Here is a 27,547-nt window from a genome sequence, read left to right as displayed (position 1 = left end):
TCATAGACCAGATAAATAACTTTATGTACCCACCCGTGCTGGACTTTCACACTAGGGTGTCATTACATCAGTAAACCATACATTTTTCCTTACCATGAGGTCAATGTTTAAAGTAGTGTAATTGCCATGTTAGTCCACTTGAATGTATGGAAAGAAAGGCTAACAAAAAGAGAAAAACATATAAGGCGATACCTTTTAATTGGTCTAACAATACATCTCTTGACTAGCTTTCAGAGCTATTTCACTCTTCCTTAGGTCAGAATAGAGGTCTGTGACATCATCTCCATTTGCCAGTACCAGGTCCACTTTAGCCTCCTTTTGACTAGGCTACTAGTTGCTTGAAGAGTGAACTTAGAAGGGCATTTAGGACTTCTTTACTCTTAGTTGCTGCAATAGGTAGGCTTCAGTCTATCTGGACCATTCATCAAAATGCATTATGGGGAGAAGGGGGGAGGGGAGGGGAGAGGAGTGGAGTAGGGAGAAAGAGGGAGAGTGAGAGCCTCTGGGGAGGGCCTCACTGTGTGCACCTATATATATATACCTAGTAGGTCAAGGTGAGGTGTGAGTGGTGGTTTAGGGTTTAAGGACAAGTTTCGCATATAGAGTCAGACGTACAAACAGCACAGTACACCTTGGTGAAGATTTGAAGTCATTTGGAGTGAGGAAAGTCTCAAAAAGATGAAATTTTATACTATGTTATCTCTCTTTCTCTCTCATATCAATGCGTTAGTAACGCTTTTTGATGAATCTAGCTATATAATCTGGTAAACTGAAGTTGCCTATAAGCACTGAGCAGTTCCTCCCTTTTGCTTTCTGTCACTGATGATGTTCTTTTATATGAATATCTCTATTTTGAAGTTAAGATCCACTCTCAAACAACTTTTATTGAAATTGACTGAATATAAATTAAATAATTAAAATCAAGCCTTGATCCACCTTTTTTTTTTTTTGCCTTGTGCTAGAGTTCATTTGATTACTCCCAAGTACATAAAAATCTTCTTAGGTTTTTCCACGGCAACCCACAGTAATTCACCTTCTCCTTGTACTTTAGTAGTTATTCAGGAGTCAATTTTCATTAAACTGTTCAGCAATCAGCAGCAGCAACTTAGCTATATTTTAGTCTGCTATTTTTTAACTGGCTGAATTTAGGTGCCTAGCAGGCTAGATTTGAGGCTGAAAATTAACCTAAATTATAGGTTAGTGGCTTATTACGGATGTGCTAGCAGGATGAATGAGGCCATTTTCAATTGGTTCCAAATGAAATGAACAAAAGATGATCTCTCATGAAAATATAAAAACAAACAAACAAAAAAAACCAAACAACTTTAAACACCCCTCCCATCCCTCAACAAAGCATCAGGGCCTGGTCTGGGGCCTACCTAAATCTCTCCAACCACCTGCCTAGCTTGCAGGATCTGAGAGCCTCCCCAGCCCCCACTTACCCATTCGAGAGGGGTCATGGAGGATGGCACCTAAGTGATGCCACTTTGGCGCCATCCTCAGGGCCATTTTTTTAAAGCATCGGTGGGAGCAGGAGCAACGGTCATCACTCCTGCCCCTTTCTTTGACATTCCACCCACAGAAGGGGGTGAATGGGGGCTGCCCTGGCAAGATTAGAGGTCAGAGAAACCCAGGGAAGCCCTGGATGGGCTAGGCTCAGGCCAACCAGGTAGACCTGGGTCCCAAGGCTGGTTTTGCACAACTGGAGGAGTCAGAGGAGCCTGGAGAGACCACAGATGGGCTCATTCTGGGCCTTGGGGATTTTTTGAGAGCCAGGAGAGAGAGGTTGGAAGGTCTCTGGGAGCACTATTTTATTTTTATTTTGATGAGCGAGGCGTTAATGTTAATTTCGGTTCAGGAAACAAACCAAAAAAATTAATCAAACTGAAAACCAAAAATATTAAACCCCTGAAACAGAAAAATGAACTGAAACTAAATGTTTGGGCCTGCATATCCTTACAGCTTACCAAAAATTCAGTTGGCTAACCCCTGGAGCTGGCTGCATCCCTTCCTTGAAAATAAAAAGGATATTTTTTAGCTTTGTTTGAGTTCTTCACTTGCCTCCTTATTGTCTGTATCCCTTCCTGCCCTGAAGCCTGTTGAGAATGGGTCACAAAAGAGGGCATACGATAGAGCCCAGCCAACCCCCTCACCTGGGAGCTATGAGACAAGGACCGCACCCAATGAGTCTGCTATAGGAGCAAAAAGTTGTTTTCTCTCTACACGATGGTATCCTAGCTTATATTTAAACCCTTATATGCCTGACTGGAAGGCCTTGATGACTAATGCAGTTAAACTGAGTTGTGATCTGTAATTAGTAGACTTTTAAGTGGAAATAAAACAATACCTGTATTTCATGCCTCATATCTGGGAAGGGGAGATTAGATTCCACCACAAAACCATACTAAGGGAAGCACTACCTTGGGAAGCTTGCAGGGCAGACTAGATGGACCATTTTGGTCTTTTTCTGCCGTCATTACTGTGTTAAGTTACTATGTTACCTCATACTTTAAAAAAAAAGAACCTTTAAATTTAAATTTGTCAAATGTTTTCTGTTGCATTTCTTGGGAGAAGTTAAAAAGAAGGTGTGCTATAATTTTCTGCAAATAATTAAAGATGGGATGAATGATTGCTAAGTTCATGGTCCATGGCTGCGATTCAGTCCCAAAATGTGTCATGAACCACTAGCTGCTGGATCCATAAAATCAATCATATAGTTCATTTCCATAAATAATGGAAAACATTTTAAAAAGTCAAAAAGTCAATAAAAGGCTGGTTCAGATTAGGCTGAGGATTCTATGAAGGCGATGTTCACAGCCCCTGGTGGGGAAAAGGGGAGAGGGAGACATGGTTATTATTAAGGACAACACCTAGTGGCTGCATTTAAAGCCTATGAAACAGGTTTTCCAGAAGAGGCCCTGGTGCATGGCTCCCAGCCTAAGGACCACTGCTGCAATGGGAGGAAGGATCTATTAGAAGAGGGAAAAATCCGCAGGTACTTGTGCTCAGTGGCACTGGGATCCCAGCCCTCACTTTGATTGAGCTGAAGAAAAAACAAGAAAAGGAGGAACTACCTGGGTCCCCACAAGAGGCAAGATTATTTGCCTTTACGGTTTTCATTACAAGAGAAATGTCTGAACATAATACATTTGATAAATGTACTCCGTTACGTAAAACATCTGTAAAATTTACAACATTCTTACTATTTATATAGAAATCAATGCGACCATCATCTGCACCAAAGATCTGATTGAAGCGGAGATTCCAAGCAAATTCTTTCTATCAAAGAGCCCTCCAATTTTTGTAAGTAAATTAAAAAAAAAAAAATGACAGTGACTTTTTTTTAGCACATCTTTAAAGGTACTATAAATGTATTTACAGTTTCTCGGCAATCAATAGTGCTTTACACAGTGCATATCTAGAGAAACTAGAATGATACATGCAATTCAGGGTAATGTGTGCTAAGCATGTGCAAAAAATAAAAGTTTTGTTTTTCAAATAAATAGGAGAGATCACTGCTTTTTAACTTTCGTGAACACTCGTACAGTGTAATGCCAGATTTCAGGCTAAAATTGGTCATCTCTGGTGAAACTAATGGTGAATTCTGGTGAAAAATATGAATCAGGGTATTAATGATATTATATTTCTGTGGACGAGCAAAAGGTAACATTTTGTATCACAATAACTTGTATGGATGAAAATTCTGATTTTCATACTTCATTTTTAATATGTGAAAATGTTTGCATATCTAGTGCAATGCTTCTTGACAAGGATCTCTGAACCTCACTCAACAGACCTGCTTTTTAAGGGTATCCATAATGAATAGGCATGAAACACATAGTTGAGTGTAGGAAAATATTTTGCATGCTTATTCATTTTGGATATCCTTAAAAACCAGACTCAAGTTGGAAGACCAGTTTGAGAATTACTGCTTTCACTGGATAATTTCCAAAGATTTTTTAGCAGTTATTTACCTTTGGAAAAAGCCCCAAATATTTATTTAATGTATTTAGCTCACGCCTTTTCATTGTAGATCAAGGCGAGTTACATCCTGGTATAGTAGGTATTTTCCCTGTCCCCAGAGGGCTCACAGTCTAAGTTGGTACCTGAAGCACTGGAGGGTGAAGTGACTTGTAGAAGAGATGGCTGAGGGGGGATATGATAGAAGTGATTAAAATCATGAGAGGTCTAGAATGGGTAAAAGTGAATCTGTTATTTACTCTTTCAGATAATAGAAGGACTAGGGGGCACTCCATGAAGTTAGCATGTAGCACATTTAAAACAAATCAGAGAAAGTTCTTTTTCACTCAACGCACAATTAAACTCTGGAATTTGTTGCCAGGGGATGTGGTTAGTGAAGTTAGTGTAGCTGGGTTAAAAAAAAAAGGTTTGGAGAAGTTCTTGGAGAAGTTCATTACCTGCTACTAATCAAGTTGACTTAGAAAATAGTCACTGCTATTACTAGCATCAGTAGCATGGATAGACTTAGTTTTTGGGTGCTTGCCAGGAATTATAGCTTGGATTGGCCACTGTTAGAAACAGGATGCTGGCCTTGATGGACCCTTGGTCTGACCCAGTATGGCATGTTCTTATGTTCTCTTATGATCTTAAGGAACGGCAGTGAGATTTGAATCTTGGCTTCTCAGGTTCTCAGCCTGGTGCTCTAACCACTAAGCTGCTACTCCACTGAAAATTGCCCCTACCTCATCTCCTCCCTAATGTACCACCCTGTACATTAGGGGGCAGATTTTCTAACCTGCGCGCTTGGGGTACATTTGTGCGTGCATGTACACCCAATTTTATAACGTGCGCACTGCCGTGCGCATGTTATAAAATCCAGGGTCAGCGTGCACAAGGGGGTGCACACTTGTGCACCTTGTGTGTGCCGAGCCCTAGGGGGGAACCCTGATGGCTTTCCTCGTTCCCACCGAGGTCGCTCCGAAATCGGTGTAGCCTCGGAGGGAACTTTCCTGCCGCTCCCCCCCCCACCTTCCCCTCCCTTCCCCTATCTAACCCACCCCACAGCACTATCTAAATCCCCCCCACCTTGTTTTCAAAAGTTACGCCTGCTGGCGCACCATCCCCCGGCACAGCCGTTATGCCGGAGGCCTCGTTCCCGCCCCTGGACCGGCACCCGCCCCTTTTTCAAAGCCCCGGGACATACGCACGTCCCGGGGCTTGCGCGCGTCACCGAGCCTATGTAAAATAGGCTTGGCGCGCGCAGGAGAGGGTTTTCGGGGTTACGTGCATAAGTTATGTGCGTAACCCTTTGAAAATCTACCCCTAGATGTGGAAGTGATGAAATATAAAATTGCTTAAAGAAATAAATACAGTCAAAATACCCTTGCAGTTCACAACATGGGTACTTTTACCTGTGTCAAAAAAAGGAACATGGTTAGATTGGGGAAAGGAAAGAATGTGTAAGGTTTTCATTTTATCAGGGCAACAGGAAGGAGTGACCACGTTTGAGATAAATTTTGTCTGAAGTAGGAGTCCCCCACTGATTAGAGGTTAAGCAACAGAGAAGGGGTTTCCTGCAGTCTCAGGCATGGATCTATGGCCCTACCCCCGGGGTTTTGAAGAGAGTTGCTAGAAACACTGTACTGAGCTGTATGGATCAAGAAGAGTTTACATCTGAGCACTCGTACTGAAAGGAAAAGCTGAGCAGTTTCCTGCCTGAGCTGTGGAATGGAAGTCGGACTGGTTGCGCTGTGCTATGTGCTTTCCCAAATAAACACCTATGAGGTGAACTGGGTCTATAAGTGGTTCTCAACCTGACAGTTTGCTGGGAACCCATAGCCTTCTACCAGTTTACAGCTGGCTGAGGTAAACGTTGATAGCAACCAGAAGGAGAAAATAAAATAAACCTCTGTGCTGGTGAAACTGAGGTAGCAGAATGGGGAGTGGGGTTGCCTGTGGGTACCGGTTAAAAATCTTAGACTTGTCAGGTAGATAGGTAAGTTAAAGTCAGTAAGAGCTCAGATCAGAGCTAGGCATTTCTTTCTGTCTTTTTTTTTTTTTTGTTATATAGTGCTCTGGCTAAGACATTTTCACAAGTGTGTCAACAATTCCAGCCATGGGGCTGCAGCCAAAAAGTAACACTTGCAGTTTCCCTGCATTATCAGCATACCACACCCTAGGAACTGGGTTTGGGTTGAAAGAGGCCTTTAGTACTCCGATTCCTGAGGCCTGGGCCCAGGTTCTGTTAGCACTGCAGTGTACCCAGGACCCTTGTTGTTAACAATATTCTGGTGTTTTGGAATATTTCTACAATTGTTCTTTCATGATGAAAGTTTACAGTAAGTTGTGTAGATCAGTGAAACATACTCTTACTTTAATGCATTTTGATTTACATTTTTTTTAGGCAGGCGAATGTGCAAAAGGTACAAGGGTATGAAGGTTTTTTACAGGGCACTACAAAGCCAGTGATAGGGCAGCCATAATAAAAGTAAACATTTTTTTTTCTCCTCCAAGTTTGTCTTCAATGGAAAAGAAGAATAGAGAATCTAAACTTTAAACAAGAAATTCCAGCCAGAACTACTTTTTGGGACACATACGTGTGAGCGTCTGTGGTCCATAAATATGCGGACTCAGCCTTGACCCCATTGACATATCTAGAAAATATGGTGTGGATTGGCAGCAAAACCGAAAACCAGCGCAATTATTTGTGGTATACATGGATCCACGCATATGTGTAAATTTAAAGAAAAGAGCCCAGTCATACTTCTCATGACATCTCCTGAAAATGCGATGTGGATTGAATGCAAAAGAAAAGTTATTAAGGAATGACAATTGTAATATCTCTTTTCAAAGAGTTTTCTGTGATAGAAAGAGATGTGGTCTAGGTTATACTGAGTTTGTGTGACCTTAGCTAAATCATATTTCACTGCAATAGTAGATTCAACTTTTAAATAAATTATCTCCCGGTTAATTTCTTATTAAGGCAAGGAAGTAGCACATTCTATTACTGTTATTAATATAGAAATCTCTGATAAAAAACAAACCATTTTGGTAACCTGTGATTATTAGAGAACTGTCTAGTAACATCTGCTCAGTTTGCTGATTAAAGGCCCAATTCTGTGTCTATGCAGAAAAATATTTAGAGGAATTGTTTTTATTCCCCACATTGAAGAGAAGCTAGAATAGAAACTCCAGGTGTATTAGTTCCTGGATAAATTTCAGAGAATTTCAGAGAACTTGATAAGACGTATTTGATGTCAAACTGGTCTAAAAATAACTTCCTCTGCAGAAATCACCAAACTAGGATTCTGCTACATTCTTTTCATCTGAGTGTACCGTGTTTTGTATAAAAGTACTGTACAAATCAAATACTAAGCAGGCAACAAGATAAGTATAACTGCTATAAAGGGAGAAATGCTGGTGGGCGGGAGAGGGAGGGGTTGGAACACAGAGAACTGTAGCTTGTCCAATGAATGAAGTCCGTTTCATAACCATGATCTGCTGATGCTGTGGGCGTAGGAGATTTCTTAAATTCCTCAGCTACTGTACATGTGGTGCATTCAATAATGTCATGCATGAATAACTTTAGCAGAGAAAACAATATTCTGTCAATCTAGTCTGCCTTTTCAGACGCACAAAAGGTGACATTGAGCTCACAATGGGCTAAAGTCACTGTATCCCAGAATGACCCATGCCACTGGTTTGTTTTTCTCCCCTTTATTCATTCCATCTTCGCTCCCCCCCCCCCCCCCCCCCCCACATTGCCCCTCCCCCGATCTTGGAGGTACCCTCAGAGATATACACCCTCAGCACCACTTATTAGCTGGCAGGATCCCCCATAGCAGAAACAGTCATCTTCTCTTTCTGCTCCTCTAAAACACACTGCATCTGTGGCAAAAGTCCAACCAGTTCTGAGGGACATGACATCCAAATATGGATCCTCTGCACCTCAGCGCTACCGTATGAACCAAGGGGCCAGGCCCATTATGCTATCTTCTGAATGCAGTGCAATCAATCTTTGTTTATCTTAAAGCAATATAATCTGACCCAATAAGCATCTGTACTTATACCAGGTTGCTTTTAACATACCTTACTTATAATATTAGCTGCAAAACAAAAAGAGTGTTTGGTTTTTTTTGTGACAGAGCTGGGATTTACATCTCAATGACCCGGAATGTCGTGGCAGTGAAAAAGGAGTGGTTTACATTTTTGGCATTAAAACCAATTTTACAGACTGTGGAACAATAACGGTAAGGTACAAAACCTCTTGGCATGCTGAATTTTATTATCTTCTTGGAAAATAATGGCAAACATTTTTTCCTTATTTAATAGCAGTAAGCCAGGAATATGGATTAAAGCAAGAGTCAAGAAAGAGACAATTCTAAGAGCTGTCATTGACTAGAACTGAGAAAAACACACTTAGGTCTTGACTCAGTTAGGAGGTAATTTTCAAAGGAGTTACACATGTAAATGTAACTTACAATCAGGTGAATTTTCAAAGACGTTATTTGCGTAAATGTAACATACTATTATAGCAATTTTTCAAAAGCCATTTATGCATGTAGGGGTACATTTTAAAAGAGAGCGCGCGTGCGTACTTTTGTTCGCACATCAGGCGCGAACAAAAGTACGCTGGATTTTATAAGATACGTGCGTAGCCGCGCGTATCTTATAAAATCTGGGGTCGGCGCGTGCAAGGGGGTGCACATTTGTGCAACTTGCGCGCGCCGAGCCCTGCGCGCGCTGCCCATTCCATCTGAGGCCGCTCCGAAATCGGAGCGGCCTCGGAGGGAACTTTCCTTCCACCCCCCGCACCTTCCCCTCCCTTCCCCTACCTAACCCACCCTCCCAGCCCTATCTAGACCCCCCCCCCTACCTTTATCAGAAAAGTTACTACTGCCTCTGGGCAGTAGTAACTTACGCGTGCTGGCGTGGCAGGCCCCGACACAGGCCGCTGTGTCGGGGCACTCGGCCACGCCCATGGACCACCCACACGCCCCCGAACATGCCCCGATCTGAAACCATGCCCCCTGGCCACGCCCCCGACCGCTCCTTTTTGCAAGCCCCGGGACGTACGCGCATCCCAAAGCTTGCGCGCGCCACCGAGCCTATGCAAAATAGGCTCGGCGTGCGCAGGGGTTTTTTAAAAGGGTTACTCGTGTACCTTATGCGCGAAACCCTTTTAAAATCCGGCCCCCAATGTGCATTTACATGAGTAAATCGTAGGGATAATTCAATGGCATATATTTTAGCAATTTTCAAAAGCTCACTTACATGGGTAAAATGCATTTACACATTTAAATCCCATTTTTAAGTGCATAAATGCTTTTGAATATCAGGACCTAACGTAGCAATTTTGAAAAGCCCACTTACTCAAGTAAAGTGCATTTACACGTGTAAAACCCAGTTTTACGCATGTAAATGCTTTATAAAATCAGGCCCTTAGCTTTTTTTCCAGTAGACATGGAGGGTCTGATTTTAAAAAGCATTTACATGCTTAAAATTGGGTTTTACACATGTAAATACACTTTACATGTGTAAGTGGGTGTTTAAAAATTGCTACAATATATGCCATTGAATTGTCTATAGGATATTCATGTGTAAGTGCACTTCACGCACGTAAATTACTTTTTAAAATTGCTATAATAGTATGTTACATTTACACATGTAACTTCTTTTAAAATTACCTCCAGAATGGGAAAAAAGCCTTCAGAAGAGGGAGTTGTGATACAAGAAAATATTTTTACTAGCAAAAAAAGCAATATTACAGAAATGGCTGTTACCAGACCGAATCCCCCCCCCCCCCCCCCCCCCCTCCGTCTTGACTCAACTACTGAATGAGATATTTCAATTATGTATCCTGGAGAAATGTATTGTAAAATATGACCTACAAAAAAGAAAATGTTTTCTGCAAACTTGGGATATATATTTACAATCAATAACCCCTAGAGCTTGCACTATGATTCTGAAAGATTTTTCAAAGGAATAACTAACAGGGTCATCCATCATTTTGTGATAGGCTATCGAACCAGATAATGCTATAATGTGCGTGATAAACAGCGTATCGCAAAATGTGTATGCAAATTTTGAATTAATATAAAAAGTAGGTGGAGATTGGGCAGGATTAATGTAAAGTGGAAGTGCAGCGTGTGATACCTATCGCATGTTATCGTGGGTTTTTAGCGCGGGAAATAACTACGCCTTTTTTTCTTGGTGCTACAGGCCAAAAAGTAATTATCACGGCCAGCATCGTGTACCACACTGTTTATTTATCGCGACGAGTATCGTGTGCGATAAAAACTGCAGACATTACCGACATACCTACCAGGCATTTTGTTTATGTCAAGTGTACTTGTACGTGCACACTTGATCTCTCACCAGGCTCGCCGCAGATGACAACACGTGGAAGAAGAGTAACCTGAACAACAGGCAAGGCCACTTCCAAGACCTCTGAGGGAAATACCAGCAGCACAGGCAGAGGGTTCGGTGCCACCGGCTCAGGGCCTGCTCCAGCATATGACATACACGCGGCCACAGTGCTGGAGATACAGGAACGTATTTTTCCTCCATGAACCTCCTTGATGGGCATGCCAGAGGACTTTGTGGTTAGCAGGTATCGCCTCAGCTCTCGGGCAATCCAAAAATTATATGAAGATGTCAGAGGGGATCTGGATTTGGTCACCCAAAGGTCCCACACTGTCCCCAGCCTTATCAAACTCTTGGCTGCCCTCCATTTCATGGTAAGCTGCTCCTTCCAAACCACAGTAGGGGTCATGGGGGGAATGTCCCAAACCACTTTCTCATGCTGTCTGGGCCAGATCATCGAAGCTGTCACTGACCACATTAATCGCTACATAAAATTTCCCTATGACTGGCAGGACTTGACTGACTTGAAGAGAGGTTTCTATGCCTTCACACACTTTCCCAATGTTGTCGGAGCTATCGATTGCACTCACATGGCCATCGTTCGACCTCATCAGAGGGAGGAAATGTACTGCAACAGAAAGCTCTCCCACTCCCTCAATGTCCAAGTAGTTTGCCATGCTGGAATGCACATCCTGGACGTGGTGGCCAGGTACCCGGGAGCCGCACATGATTCCTTTAATCTTAGGCAATCGAGGCTCTTTGACAATTTTGAGGCCGGCCTGTATGGTGATGCTTGGCTCGTAGGAAAGATACACTTTTCTTTATCAATTCCATATCTGCCTATGTGTATGTGGCTAATGGCACCCAAATGGTGGGTGGCTGAAGGGAGGACACGATTCATAGCATGTGAACTGCCTTATGCGTAACCCTTTTAAATCTGCTCCTGCGCGCGCCGAGCATATTTTGCATAGGCCCGGCGATGCACGCATGTCCCGGGGCTTGAAAAAAAGGGGCGGGGAGTGGGTGGGGTGGGGTGGGGCAGAGGTGGGACCGAGGCCTCTGGCACAGCGGCAGTGCTGGGGGATCGTGCGCGGGCACTCAGCCGGCATGCGCAACCTACGCCTGCCCGGAGGCAGGCGCAACTTATTTAACAAAGGTGAGGGGGGGAGTTGTAGATTTGTGCACGCTGGGTTGCGCACACAAATCTACGCCCGCGCATACTTACTAAAATCTGGCCCATAGTGGCCAACAATAATGTAAAACACACTTAGACTATGCTAATCAGGCTTTAAGGCTCTGAAAGGTACAGCATATGGAGATTCCGGGTACCGTTGCAGGCCCTGGCTTCTCAACCCCATTGCCATTCCCAACACATCGGCAGAGACGAGATACAATGAGGCCTTAAGTGCTACACGCTGTGTCATAGAAAGCACCTTCTGCCTTCTGAAAAGTCTCTATACTGTTTGGACAAGAGGGATTAATGTATGCCCCACCCAAAGTTGAAAAGTTAGTGTTGCCGTGCTGCGTTTTCTATAATCTGGCTTTATGCCACTGAGAACCAATAGACCTATGTCCCAATCTCCCTCTGGATCCCCATGTCTTGCTGCATGAGCCCAGGAGACCACGCTGAGTGGCAGACAGATTCCGCAAAACCTTATAGAAACACACTTTGCCTGATAGGCCTAGCCTACCACTTCTCCTTGCAGGGGAGGGCCACCTGCAGCCTGTTAGCTGCTGCTCTCCTCGCTATCCATTTTCTTTGTCTCACTGCTTGGCTGTGTAGGTCACTGTGTTGCATAAAACATGAATGGCTACACCAGTACAGTGTATTTGAAAGATAGTAGTGAAAGTAGACATTACATGAAAGACATGTTGCTGCCACTATGTATTGTACCTGACAGTGACAGTGAAGAGGCATGTGAGCATTACACTTAGTGGCCTACCTAGCCACGGTATGGCCTGCGAGCCCTCACCAGCGGACCGCATTCTCCCGCTCACAAGTGGATGCCATAATGCCCAAAGTATGCTGGCTCCCCACATGGTCCTTGACCCTGGAGAGCTACACCTACACAAATGCTGTAAATCTCAAATAGCAGTGAAGGTGAAATGCTCAAAGGAAAGTGTTACAATTCCTGGTCACAAGGTGCCTGCTCCTACCTCCCAGCACCAGGCCTGGGCTGCAGCCCTCCTCTCCTCAGCCGCCTCCTCGGCTCGGTTCCAGACCGCTCCTCTCTCTCTCCTCTGCGGCAGGGGAGTGACGCCATGTCGCCACAGCCTTCCTCATCGGCCCCTTTTCCTAGGTGCTCTCGTGCACCGTCATCAGGGATTTAAAGGGGCTGCGACGGGAGAAGCTCCTGCGGCCCCTAGTGATGACGTCTCCAGCTTTGAGTATGCTTGGCAACAGGTCTCCTCGCTCTTGTCTGCTTGAGTTCCAGAGTTGCTATTCCAGTTCCTGCGTTCCAGTACCTGCACCCGTCCTCCTGTTCCTGCCTCTGCTCCAGATTCCCAGCTCCAGTTCCTGCTCGTTCTCCTTCCTTCCTCGGACGGACCTTGGCTCTCGACCCGGACTGCTTCCTGACCATGCACTCTGCCACCTGCCTCTGACCTCTGGACCAGACTTGACCATGCATTCAGCTGCCCACCTTTGTCCTCTGGACTGGATCTGATCTCGCCTTTGGCCCTGGCCTCGGGTTCCTCTCTTGGCTGCCTCTGTGCTCTCTCGCCACATTCCTGGGATCATCCACGCAGAAACCCACCTAAGACCAGCCGGCCCCGGCACCCAAGTGCTCAACCTGCAGGGAACATGGAATGGTAGTGGCGAAGTTCCAGCTGGTCTCTGCTTCCCATCCGGCCTCGCCACCCGATGATGGGGCACCAACACCACCTCAGGCCAAGTGTCCATGATTGCAACAGAAAGTAATAGGAAGAAAGTTATATGTTTGACTAACAGATTTAAAATATTACACCCTCATTTGGAAGTGCTTAAAGGTGTGCTGTTGCGATGTCGACCCTTGAGCTGAGGAGGGGTTGACGCTACCAGCAGAAAGGGGATCCCTTCTGCGGGTTCCTACCGTCGGCAGGTGGAGCAGAGCGGTGCAGAGACCCAACCTGTCCTTCACCACTACCAGCCCTCGTTCCCCGCAGGTTGAGACCTTGGGGACCGGGGACGGCTGGTCTTAGGCGCAGGTTTCTAAGCGACAAATCCAGGAGGACGACAGGCGAAAGCAGAATCAGATTGGCCGAGGTCAGGGGCAGGCAGCAGACAGACGAAACCCAGAAAACAGGCCGAAGGTCGGTGCAGGCAGCAGGCCAACGAAATCTGAAGTACGTACCAGGATCAAACCAGAAGAACCATCCAAGGAACAGGAAAGTGGGTCCAGGCCAGGAGCAGGGACGAGGAAGGCAGGAGCGGAAGCAAGAACACGGAGAGGCAGGAACACGGAGAGGCAACTGGCTGACTCAGAGGGTGCAACCAGTTGCTGAGGCAAAGTTTGGGCAGCAGGGGTTGCCTTAAATAGGGCCTCCTGCCTACGTAGACATCCGGGTCCGCGGGAAGCTTTCCCGCCACGGCCCTTTTAAATACCATGGCAAGCCACGCATGTGCGCCTAGGGGGGAGTTGGAGCAGGCAGTGAGGCGGCGGCAGTCCTGCCTCCCTGCCACATGGGAGGGAAGCAACGGTGGCAGCTCCAGAATGCCGCGAAGAGGATGGGCCTGACTCGGGGGGGGGGGGGGGGGGGGTGGTAAGTGTGGCTGGCTGCATGGTCCTGCAGCCAGTCATCACAACATGTGCAGATGAAGTAATAGCTCTGTATTGGATGTGCTTACCATCACATGGGTATTCCCAGACCGATGGCACACCAATGCCTCAGCAGTTAAAAAGCCAGGCTACACAATGATTTATAACTGCATACCGATTTGTAGCATATGTACATATAGTCCTCGTCTTACTGCCATGCCTGCAGGTACAAAGACTCTTGGTTTTGCTTCCATGACAGTTAGGATAATGTGATGAAAAGGCAGTATGTACATATTTTAAAATCAGGACAGGATTTGGGTGTCCACCAAACCGGAGCTAGGTGCCAACAATACTGCACACATCACACTGGTTTTGAATCACACCTTCCATTACAGCCTTGCTGAAAGCGACTGTGCTACCTGGTGCATTTTTAAATATGTGCACATCTCCTTCAAAGGTTGCATTCTGGTTTGTTGTTACATGCACCGGGCTAGCCGCTACCGCTGCATACCTCCGGGTTCTGAAGGCTCCTCCTGGTAGTCGGGACACCTCCGCCACTCACACCGACTCCGGGCCTTCCTAGGCGCATGCGCGCACCACCGGGCCTCCCTTTGAAGGCCCAATGGCGAGAACCTCAGGGGTGTCCCTGACTGATGACATCACGAGGTTGGGATTCTTAAGCACCACCTTCGCCCCTTGCTAGCTGACTTGGCAACGAGTTCCTTCGCAACTGGTGCTTGCTCCTGTCTCCTCGGGCCGTGGTTCCTGTACCGGATCTACCTGCGACTCTGGACTCTGGCTTGGGTACCAGTGGGAGACCTTGTCTCCAGGCTTCCCCCGCTCCTCGGACTAGCCCTGCACCTTCCAGAGGTCCTGCCTGCTGGCCTCCCTACTCCTCCGGGTTGTTCCTTGAACTGCCTTTACTGCCTTGGAGACTCGACTCGGTGCTTCCTCGCTCCTCGTGGCTGTGCCTACACCAGTGACTGTACCTGTGCTTCCCCGCTCCTCAGGGCAGTGCCTATGTTCCACACCAGTGATTGTGCCTGCGCTTCACCGCTCCTCGGGGCAGTGCATACATTCTACACCAGTGACTATACTCTGCACTTGCCCGTTCCTCGGGGCAGTGCCTCCGTTTCTCTATCAGAGATTCCATCGTGAGCAGTCCCGCTCCTCGAGGTTGCTTACGTCACTACTTCGTAGATTTGACTTGGGCTTTCCCGCTCCACAGGACAGCCTACGTCATCACACCACAGCCTCTCTCACTACACAGCCCCGCCCCTTGGGACAGTCTCTGGCTCTCTGCTGCATTCCTCCAGATGTTCCTGTCTCGCGCTCCCCGCTCCTCGGGGCCTGCCTAGCGCTTCCCTGGGAGGATATTGCTCTGGTATCTGCAAATCCAGTTCTGCCTGTATATTGTGGGTCCACTCCGAACTGTGCCTCCTTATCCCACTCCTCGGGATCCCTCACAGTACTCTCTCTACAGGCTCCTGCGATCACATGACTGTGACACAGGTCACTTTATTCCTTTACCACTACTACCATACCTTCTCCTATAGCTGACCTTGCCTCCCGACGGTGAGGACTTGTGGGGCTCCTCCCCGCAGGTGGTATCAACCCTCACCTCTGGCCAAGGTCCATGAAACCCATGAATCCTAACACTCAGCAAACGTTCACATCATACAGGCCAAGGGTTTACATGTGTGAAACCGCCTTGTCACACATAGCCTCACTCTGATCTGGAGATGTCTGATTGCTGCAAGGTCATAGTGTGCGTTATGTGTCACAGATAGGCATGTGGTGCAGCAGTATGCACATTTGTTTATACCCTGAACATATGCACCTTCTTCACCTTTAATCTATTCCTACTATCTGTGACACTGCAGCTGTGATGAATGAGGCCCGTTAAAACACATTGCATTACCTACATCACTGCACACATTTTCATGCTTTAATGCTTGCATGCCGTTGCTGATGCACATGCATGTGACAATGTCATAATGCCTCTGTATCGCTCCATGGTGAGACCGCACCTTGAATACTGTGTACAATTCTGGTCACCACATCGCAAAAAAGATATAATTGCGATGGAGAAGGTACAGAGAAGGGCTACCAAAATGATAAGGGGAATGGAACAGCTCCCCTGTGAGGAAAGACTAAAGAGGTTAGGACTTTTCAGCTTGGAGAAGAGACAGCTGAGGGGTATATGATAGAGGTGTTTAAAATCATGAGAGGTCTAGAACGGGTAGATGTGAATCGGTTATTTACTCTTTCGGATAGTAGAAAGACTAGGGGGCACTCCATGAAGTTAGCATGGGGCACATTTAAAACTAATCGGAGAAAGTTCTTTTTTACTCAACGCACAATTAAACTCTGGAATTTGTTGCCAGAGGATGTGGTTAGTGCAGTTAGTATAGCTGTGTTTAAAAAAGGACTGGATAAGTTCTTGGAGGAGAAGTCCATTTCCTGCTATTAATTAAGTTGACTTAGAAAATAGCCACTGCTATTACTAGCAACGGTAACATGGAACAGACTTAATTTTTGGGTATTTGCCAGGTTCTTATGGCCTGGATTGGCCACTGTTGGAAACAGGATGTTGGGCTTGATGGACCCTTGGTCTGACCCAGTATGGCATGTTCTTATGTTCTTAATGTCTGTGGAATGCTGAACAACTGCTATGCTCTGGGCTGTGCAGTAAGTGATGTAAGTTAGTTGTGATCAGGCCTGCTCTGGTCCTACAAATCCATGTAGTCCTCTATGTATTGCATTCTGGGTTGACCAAGTCTGGTCAGCTGAAGTGGTTATAAACCTACAAGCTGCCTTCATAGTAAGCACCACACAGTGCTTAATGTATATGCCTTGCCTACTGCTCCCACAGGTGTAATGTGCTTGCCAGGATAGCTGATGGCCTTTAGGTGTTGCCCTCTTGACAGACATGCTTTTTGTGCCACCTAAGCCCTTCAGGGGTCAATATTAGAATGTCACACTAAGTAGGGATGATATATACCTGTGGGCAGCTATAGATAATGTTTGGTGAGGAAGGACCTACACAGCCTCATTAGCAGTTACCTCCATCTACCACACACTTCTATGTTGTATTCTGTCAAGCATTGCTGGAACATAGGCCTTGCACATGTATAGGTGCAAGAACTGGAGCATGTAGTCCCTACTGCTAACATAAATGCTTTTGGGATCTGGATGCTACCTGTAAGGTCATCCTTACCTTACACATATTATACAGACCCCCAAGTCATGCCAATACAGGGGTGAGAGCCACAGTGTGGAAGTCAGCCTGGTCCCCAGTACCAGCAGCACCTCTAGGCCCTCTGGTAGTTGCCCATGGACACTGTAGAGCAGATGGTACTCCTTCACTCATCATCTCTATTTGTGACCCAGCAGCTGAGAGTGTGCACCAATACTCAGTAAGTACACATTGTATTTGATTTACAGTGTAAGCTACAAATCTATGTGGCCACATTCCCTTGTACGCCTGAGAGAAATAAGGGGGAAGAAAATAAACTGTTGTGTCATGATGACTCCAAGTTCCCCTTTACATCATGCAAGCTGTACATACACACTATATAATGTGTTGCCCATGAAGGTACTGAGCAGGTCACATACAGGCGCATGTAAGCATGAGTTACAAAATGGTGTGTGAAGAAGGCAACAAGTGGCAATAGTGAAGGTCCCCAGTAAGGAGCTTCTTATTTACCTCTGACTGTCTTCCTTGGTGTATGCTCCTTACTAGCATACACCAAGATTTGCCTTTGCCCTTACTATGTCGCAGAGGCTACCGGTGCCATTGTTCGGCCCATTGGACCACCAGGGACTTTTGGCAAGTCTTGGGGGGGGGGGCAGGTGTCTACCCCAAAACTTGCCAAAAGTTCCTGGTGGTCCAGCGGGGGTCCTGGAGCGATCTCTTGCACTCGGGCCATTGGCTACCAGTATTCAAAATGGCACCGATAGCCTTTGCCCTTACTTTGTCACAGGGGCTACCGGTGCCATTGGTCAGCCCCTGTCACATGGTAGGAGCACAAGATGGCGCCGGCCATCCATTGCACCTACCATGTGATTTGGCCGACCAATGGCACCGGTAGCCCCTGTGACATAGTAAGGGCAAAGGCTATCTGTGCCGTTTTGAACACCGGCAGCCGATGGCCCGAGTGCAGGAGAATGCTCCAGGACCCCTGCTGGACCACCAGGGACTTTTGGCAAGTCTTGGGGGGGGGGGGGGTCAGGAAGGTGGGGGGTTGTAGTTAATTAAATTTCAAGGGTTGGATGTTTTTGTTTTTTTTTTAATTTTAATGGGAAACGAATACCATACGTAACTAATGGACGAATCGGGGTCCCCCAAAAACGGATGTAATGGATATGAGTCCCAACAAATACGAATATCGAATCGAACGTATCCGTCCCTGCTGCACATCCCTAATTATTACTGCACTGCTAAATTGGTTAGCTTCCCTGATTTTCTCTTAGTATTTCATCATTCATCTTTTTATTTTGGCCAAGGGGACGGTATTATACTCCTATCACTATACTCTTACCCAACTCACATAATATTTCTACCCGTAATGATTCTACTGTGCAATCAGTCTCTTGCAGTTGGAGTAGCTGTGTTTAAAAAAGGATTGGATAAGTTCTTGGAGGAGAAGTCCATTAACTGCTATTAATTAAGTTGACTTAGAAAATACCCACTGCTATTACTAGCAACAGTAGCATGGAATAGACTTAGTGTTTGGGTACTTGCCAGGTTCTTATGGCCTGGATTGGCCACTGTTGGAAACAGGATGCTGGGCTTGATGGACCCTTGGTCTGACCCAGTATTGCATGTTCTTATGTTTATCCTGTTGGACTCTATGCCATCCTATAAATACAGTGCTACCCCCCCCCCCCCCCCACCCCCGAAGTCAATCTTCCCTATCATTTCAATATAATTTGTGTCCTGGTATTGTACTGTCTCATTATGTCTCTAAGATGCCAATTATCTTTATCTAATCATTCACTGCTATACACTCTAACTCTCCATCTTACTTCTTAGAATTCTGGCATTGGCATACAGACATTTCAAAGTGTGTTTTTTGTTTATATTGAGAGCCTGCATCTCAGTTCATAGTCTAATAACATAGTAACTTAGCAATGATGGCAGAAATAGTCAAATGATCCATCCAATCTGCCCATCAAGTTTCTTATAGTAGTACTGCTGCTCCTTGCAGGTTACTCCATGCTTTTGAAAAGGATAGTAACTATCAAAACTAAGTAAACTCATAACAAAATTACTGCTAGCAACATTTTTATGGGGTTAGTAGCTTTGATAATTCAGACAATGCTGCTTGAACGTGCTTTGTTTTTGGAGTGGCCATTGAAGCAGTTCTGCACTTTTTCCCCTAATGTCTGCATATCAGTAATGCATCAGTCCTGTGCTTTTTCCCGTAATATCTGCATATCAATATGCCCATCAAACCAAGATGATAAACACTAGAGAAATCTGCATGGAGGCAGTTACGACTTTAAACAGCAAAAGTATCATCGCATCAAGCTACCAAAAAGGCCTTGGAAGTAACATGCACAAAGCGGCAGCTACAACCTTAAACAGCCATGGTATAGATGCATCAGATTTTTCAGAAGGCTGGGATAACCGGGACAGGGTGATCATGGTTAATGCCTGAATATAAATGAGCATGGGGATGCTGGATATTTTGGACAACAGTCTCACTAATTTTGTTGGCTGTGTGGATTATTACAAAACTTGGTAAGAAGACATGGAAGGGGACCTGGTTATTGTCTTAAATATCTGTTTTGTAAGAATCAAAGAGGAAGATGACCAGACCTGATCTGGCCTCTAGGTTGGGCTGGTGGAGTCTCTCCCTGTGGAAGATATTGAATGGTAGTAAACTGGAGTTGTGGGGGTCAGGTGAATGAAAGAGTAGGAAAGGGAAGCTGATGTTGGTTTGTGTATGGGAATTTGTTTGTTCATCCATCCAGGATGATAGAAAATCAGAGGAGGAATTTTAGCTGGAAAGACTGGATGGGCCAATTGATCTTCATCTGTTGCCATTTACTATGTTACTGTATTGCTAAGGAACTTCACTGCAGCCACACCAGTAGAACATTGCGTGTGATTTTAGTGGCACTGAGAGAGGGCAACTTTCAGATAGTCAATTTATGTAAGTAAAATGCTTTTTACCTGAATAGCTTTGAAAATTTTTCTCATAATGATCTACTAATATGCTTTCAAGAGTTTACAGAAAAATAAAGTTTATCTTTTTTTTGTGTGTGAGAAGGTTTTATTGTACTGTAGCTTCCACTCATCCCATCTACATAATCATCAATTGTGGGCCAGATTTGCTAATGTTTTTTTCCCAGTCTCTGTCAATGGAAAAAGAGCTTCGTAAATCAGGCCCTGTGTGTGTACCAAAGAGCCTTCCTTCACAGATGGCAACTAACAGTCATCAAGTATTTCAAGTCACTTTCCCCTAGGTTCCCCCAACCCCAACCAAGTGGGTATGATCATAACACAAAATGTATGCATTAATTTCCAGCATGTTTCTATTATTACTTTTCTGTTGGTTTCCAGGCTTCTGATGATTCACACATTGTGTTCATCAACACTATACACAGCAATTCCTCCAACGTGGTCACAAGATCGTACATCAATATCACATTTGCTTGTCGATATCCTATTAGTTACATGGTACAACAGCCTAATGGTGAAAATCGGATTCAAATTGATATCAGGTAATTCCCCTGTTCATGATAACCAATGAAAAGGAAGGTTGCCCAGAAGATGCAGAGCTTGCAGGGAGAAAGAAAAGGTCACAGTTGAGATTGATGAAGATGTATTGCACAAATGACTAATGAATATGTTTCATGGTCCGGTACTAATGAACCTGGCATAAAATTGCTAGATACCTCAAAAGAACAATTTGTCTGTTTCTATTGTGTCTTTCTTTGCTCTTATGCCTTGAATTTCAGGAATGCTTTTGATACTGTCCCACAAGGAAGGCTTAGGAATAAACTGAGCAGCTTCGAGGTAGGCTTCAAAGTACTGGACTGGATTAGAAATTGGTAGAGTGATAGATGACAAAAGGTAACTTGAATCCACTCCGAGGAAAGAAAATTGATTAGCAGAATGCCTCAGGGATTGGTCCTAGGGCTGGTTCTGTTCAATATCTTTGTGAACAAAATTGCAGAAGGATTAGAAAGAAAAGTGTGTCTTTATGCAGACGACACTAAGATCTGCAACAGAGTGGACACACCTGACTGAGTAGACAGAATGTGAGGTATCCTAAGAAAGCTTGAGAAGTAGTTGAATACTTTGTAGTTAGATTTCAATGAAAGTATAGCTTCTGTCTCAACTTTTACTTGGGCACAGGATTCATGGGGGAAGTCATGGGCACTCATGACTTCCTGGGTTCTTCCTGCGTGGGGGTGAGGGGGTGGGGGGAGGAAGGAAACATACTTTCAGGGCCTTTGTTTTTCTTCCTGAAATCCATCTTCAAACACTCAGTAAAAGGGAAAAAAATGCCACCACACTTTAACTGTGGTTCAAAAATAAAATCCTTTACTTATAAACAAATGCAGGAAATAAAAATTCCACAGCAGTTACACTATGGGCTAGTGCACATTCAGTACAGAAGAAATAAAATTTGTTAGAAAAACAGTCTCCGTCAATAGCAATGTTGCACACCCTGGCAGGTAGGCACTCTGAGTCAAGCAACTCCTTCCTGTGTGCACTACTCCTGGTCCCTGCACTTCAGGATGCAGCTTTCTCTATGTAAGGCAGTCTTCCCTCTGACACCCATAAAGGATGATCCTCTTTATCCACTCTTGAAAATATCCCTCTCAGACAGGAGGAAGGGACTCCCTTCTTCTTAGAGAACTCTTCTTTGGCACTTAAGGAAATCTCCAACTTGTTGGACCCCAAAGCAATGCCTCCTTGGACCTGAAGAACTGGGCACTACAGCCTTGGGCTACAGCCAAGACAGGAAGCAGGATTTAAGCAGGAAGCAGACACTTGAGTCCAGAAAAGCATTTAGCCTTAATAGTATACTAAATGAAGTGCTCAAATACAAGAAGCAATAGCAATACACAAATCTAGGAAGCCCTAGTATTAATCTGATTCCACATTATGGCCACTTCCCTAAAACAGTTATAATCCCAAGGGCACATAGTAATAAAATAGACCTTATTTGCAACATTTATCCACGGATAGTTTCTGAGTGGTCCAGGGCTCCCTGTAGGGGGGAACATTGCTTCAAGGCCTTTCTGCATGCATCACCGTTTCACAGTCCATTAGGTCCCTTGGCATACAGCACTGATAATCTCTAAATCTCTGATAGCAATAAATGCACTGGAAGCTGAGTGGTTTCCAACTTATTTTACTGATTAAATGAATGAAAATGTTATTTACAGCTCTCTTGATGTTAAATGCAATCCATTTCATGAGTTGAAATAAAATAAGTTTGTGACTATACTCTTTCAGTAACAGTCTTTAGGAGCTGCCTGTTATAGTCAATTCCTTAATGATTTAACTCCTTCACCTTTCCAATAACTCCAACTGAAGAAAGTATAAACTTCCCAGTTTCCTCAAAATGATATCAGATTCTTCCCAGTGTGGAATGGTCAGATTAGAAGTCCCAATTACCTAACAAAATACAAAATTTCCAATTCTCATACCTCTTCTGAAGTCTTCTTACTTCAGTACTAAGTGGGCACTTAGGTGTATTACACTTAGGTGTAGTACACTTGAGTCAGTAATGATAACTCTCATGAAAGAGTACCTTAATATCTCCTTCTCGCTTGTAATGGATGGGAATCCATTCCTCTGAATAATACAAAGAAAACTAAAATCTGAGTCCCTGGGCCCTAGGGTACTCAGTGAGCAACAAAGACAAAACTCTCAAAGATAAATTTTCAAAGAGTTGTGTGCGCACAAATTTGCAGATGTGCACGCAAATAGCACACATTTGTGTAAATAACAATTTTAAAAACCTCAAACACGAATTGCAAGTAATGGGGTGTGAAATAATTTGCTTGTATAAAAAAGGGACAGGTCAGAGGTATTCTGTGGTGGGGCCAACATTTACCCATATAAGTTGCTATTTTATAGCCTGCCAAAAGGACACAAGTGTTGAGAAAGGGGTGTTTTAGTGTGCCCTTGGGCCTCAGCTCGAGCCCAGATGGATCCAGGACTGAACCGAGGGTTGGCGACTTGTCCCAGGATGGCAGAGACACGGTCTTACCCTCTGCCGGGCTTGCAAGTTCCCAGTGCCAACAACAAGATGATGTTGGTAGGAGAACGGTCCTCCGACCTTTCTGAGCCCTTTCGGACCTGCCGCTTGGATCGACATGGAGCAGCAGGCTGGCCTGAGGATGAGGGCAGACGGAGGCCTTGACATGAAGACATGACACCAAGGTTGATGCAATGGCATCACCGACGAGAGTTGAAGAGAAGACATGACACCAGGGCTATTGAAGACATGACACCAAAGCTGTTGAAGACATGACACCAAGGCTGATGCAACGGCATCAGAGACAAGACTAGGAACTTAACGAAGTCCAGACGAGACGAGAAGCTGGGCAGGTAGACATTGGCATTGTCTCTCAGGGCGCCCTACTCAGCCCACCTTCAGGGGCGGACCCAATGGGCTGGTCGCAGACCACCCTGTCCCACTGCGCACCCTACACAGCTCGAGGAGGCTGGTCATGGACCACGTGGAGAGCGGGACAAGCGCAGGGAAGAATCCAGCCGAGGCAGAACTTCGACGATGGAGCCAGATGTCATCTGAAGCACCACAAAGGCTGGCAGGACAAGACGGCTCAGGAGCACAGGACACCAGTCCACTGCCGGCATCTCCCATGATGAAGCTGCGTCACCCGGAGATCCACGGCCGGCAGAACAGAAGGCTCCGGAGCAAGAACGAACACCAAGGAGGGCTAGAACACCAGGAAGCGAGACATCAGGAGATGAGACACCAGGACACCTGGACGGGGACCTCAGGCAATCAAGACATGGCATGATGAGATGACATGACAAGACGAGGAGCTCCACGAAGAAGACAGAAGACTTGATGGAGCTCTGTCAGGCAGGAGCCTCCAGGACTGAAGTCACTCCAATGCAAGGCAAAGAACAATGGCAAGACCAGCCCTTTTATAGGGCTAACACAGGAAATGGTCACTAGGTGGGACCCAGGGCATATCTGGCCATGGGCCCTTTAAATACAGAAGAGAGGCACGGCCGCTCGCCTAGGAGGAAGGAAGCAGGACTGTGCAGGTCCGTGGACAGCGGTCCTGCACCAACGTCGACGATGTAGCAGTAGGGCTGGGCCTGGACACAGGCCCTGATGATGGCAGTGGCTCCTGCCACTGCAGGAGGCCCCAGGGGCGGCTCCAGCCACCAATCCAGGCCGGGGCTTGCGGCCTCCAGCCGTGAAGAGGAAGCTGACGGTGGCGGCTCTAGCCGCGAAGGTGGCAGACAGAAGTCCACGGCTCCTGCTGCGGTGAAGCAGGACACCAAGGGCGGCCTCACGGCCTCCGTGGCTCCGGCCGTGAGGGAAGCCCCACATCGGCAGCGTCCGGCTGCGTTGGGCAGCAGGAAAAGGCAACAAGGTGAGCGGAACCTGCTCGCGGGGGAACCCGCAGGCAGTGTTCATAACAACAAGTATGGCTGTCACCTGCACATATTTACACTTACTAATTATCAGGCATAAGTGAGAATAAAATTCTTTATAGCCAAATACTGACTAGGTGAGGTGTCAGGGTAAACTGAGGGGAGTTCATGGTGAAGAACCAGGAGGGTCTTGATGACCTAGAGATAAACTGGGTAAACTGGTGGACTAATTGTTAAAACTAGTAATTTCCTTCATGAGCACATCTTACAAAATTTGATGATTGACAGGCATAAAAGCCAAAAAGTGTTAAGGAAACTACGCAGATGAAATCTACTAGTATAAATGCTTAAAATTAGGAGCACAAATACTCGTGTATTTGCGCTACTTATCCGGATACATTTTTAATTCTCTGGGTAAGTGATGGCTTTGCTTCCACAAAGCTGGATAAGTCTCAAGAACCTCTACTCATCCGGCTAAGTATGATATCCAGATAAGTGTTGAAAATACATGCCGCATATCTTTTAGATATGTGAACAGGTTGTTAGTTAGATTTAAGTGTATTTTATATAATGTGCATACATGTGCACGTGCACTCACATCCAAAAAAAAGCAAATAAAATAAATAAATCCATATAGCCACATATAAGGGCATGCGCGCACTTGTTTTAAACTTATCCTCCCTATGAAACAGGAGAACCAAAAGAGAGAAAGGAAAGGTAGAAAAACTTCCTTTTCCAGAAATAAGGCTCCAAACTCTGGAGCCAAAATATAGGGTTAAGATACTTTACTTTTTAACTCTGTTTAGCCAGATCTTTGGGAAGAGGATCCTCCGAGTTCTTTACCTCACAAATTAGTCAGGAAGAGGGACTGGACAGGCAGCGCTCATCTTCGGCAGGGCGACTCAGGAAGAATCTGAACTAAGAATCCACACCTTAAAATGGTGGCAGGAGTTTACAAAGACTCAGGCACATACCATCCCTTTCTCCCACATGGGGGAACTCAGACCCCCCAACCTCTATTCACTAACCTGTCTGTTCTTCCCTAACAACTTATCAGGTGTGCCACGGAAATGTTTACCACTGCCTGAGGCTCAGGTCCAGACCAGCACATGGGCTTTGCTTTCAGCACCTCACAGCAACAAGAGTCACCGCGGCAGTGGCTCTTAAACATGTAGGAACGCCTTTCTGAGAATATATGCACTCATGCATGCCTCTTCTTCCTAGCTGCAACCTGAGCCCTGGAGTTTGGCAGTTAAGGGGCAGTATGTAGGGCATAGGTAGCTTGGCCCCTGCTTTGTGCAGCACATCCACATTTCGCACAGCACCCTTCTCATCTTCCCTCTCCAGAGTTTCCTCCTTTAAGTCTTTCCAGCTTATGTCTTATCCCCCAAATTAAGTGAGTTGGGGAGAGAGTGCACACTGAGCACTGGATGCGACTCGTTCTGAATAATGGGAGTAGCAGCAGTGTAGAAGGACTGGCAGCTCACCCCATACTGACTTCTCTCTTCTCCTGCACTTGGTATATAGAGGGAACTGTTCCATTTGGATGGGGACCTGTGGGTTTATGCTTCCTCTTTTTTATAATTTGGAAGCGAAGGCTGGTGTGTGGGGGCTTTCACTGCTTCCCTGGGAGTCCTCTCCATGTCCGTGCTGCCTGCTCTGAGGAGTTTGGTGACTGTTGCCAAATGACATTTTTGTTAAGGTAGTTGCGCTGCGGGCAAGAGAAGGATAAGAAACACTGGCCTAGGAGGAAGAAGAAAGATTCAAGCATTGGGAAAATGAGTTACCAGAAGGGTCCTTGGGGCTAGGGAATCCAGCACCAGTCCAAAGGAGCCTTGAGTCCAGAGCAAGGGAAGGGAGGGTGACCCGGAAGAGGGTGCCAGCAGGGATCTGGAGCCCCTATTCTGTTTGTGACTGTAATTTTGAAACTGCTACAATGACTATTACAATTTTGCAACTGTTTTACTAAAAAATATTTTTCACAGTAAAGACTTGTTGTTTTGCAACACCCAAACCTTCTATACCAGGGCTTCCCAAACCTATCTTGGGGACCCCCACAGCCAGTCAGGTTTTCAGGATATCCACAACGAATATGCACGAGATAAATTTGCATATACTGAGTCTTCATTGTATACAAATTTATCTCGTGCATATTCGTTGTGGATATCCTGAAAACCCGACTGGTTGTGGGGGGTCCCCAGAACAGGTTTGGGAAGTCCTGTTGTATACACTGTTTCCTTTGTATTATATCAGCTAAACACCTTGGGCCTTGGAGGTTAATCCTTCCCCTTCAGAGAATCCACACCATTGGGTAATGCCCCCAGCACCGGGATTTTTAATAGTCCCTCAAGTCCCTGATGAGCCATTGTATCCTTCCAGAGAGGGCAGCAAGGGTTAAATTTACAGCTGGAATGGATGTAAGCATTGGAAAGATCAGTTTAGAAAGCCATTTACACAGGAAAGTGTTAATTTGCCTAGGTAAAATGTCTTGGCTGAAAATTGCCCTCCTCTATCTAGCTGCAGTTACATTCAGGCTTCCATAGTACAATTACTTCTAGCCAGTTTGTGAGGAGGCGTCCTGGAGGATTATTAGGTTGGGGCAGGAAAACAGTACATGTAAATTATAGGCCGGATTTTAAAAGCCCTATGCGCGCCGGGCCTATTTTAAAAAGGCCCAGTGAGGCGTGTAATGCCCCGGGACGCGTGTAAGTCCCGGGGCTTGCAAAAGGGGCGGTCCAGGGGCAGGGTGTGGGCGGGGCCAGAGGCCTCTGACAAAGCGGCCATTATAGCTGTGTTGGAGGATCGCGTGCCGGCAGGCTGCTGGCATGTGCAAAAGGTAAGATAAAAGTCAGGGTGGGGGTTACAGTAGGGCTGG

At 45.7% G+C, this 27,547-nt stretch overlaps 1 protein-coding gene across 1 annotated transcript in view; it reads left to right on the top strand.

The window, feature by feature from the left end:
• Positions 1–345: 345 nt before the first annotated feature.
• LOC115088718 (ZP domain-containing protein-like) overlaps positions 346–27,547 on the top strand; it is a 74,044-nt gene continuing 46,842 nt past the window's right edge. The window contains exons 1-4 of the mRNA XM_029596960.1: positions 346–396; positions 3,215–3,303; positions 8,106–8,210; positions 20,638–20,798. Coding sequence (XP_029452820.1) covers positions 20,752–20,798 — 47 coding nt within the window. The 5' untranslated portion in view covers positions 346–396; positions 3,215–3,303; positions 8,106–8,210; positions 20,638–20,751. The remainder of the gene's footprint in view (positions 397–3,214; positions 3,304–8,105; positions 8,211–20,637; positions 20,799–27,547) is intronic.

This window comes from Rhinatrema bivittatum, chromosome 3 (assembly GCF_901001135.1).
Source record: "Rhinatrema bivittatum chromosome 3, aRhiBiv1.1, whole genome shotgun sequence".
NCBI classification, from domain to species: domain Eukaryota; kingdom Metazoa; phylum Chordata; class Amphibia; order Gymnophiona; family Rhinatrematidae; genus Rhinatrema; species Rhinatrema bivittatum.
Note: the sequence above shows the minus strand (reverse complement) of the source record. Positions and strands in the feature narration are given on the sequence as shown.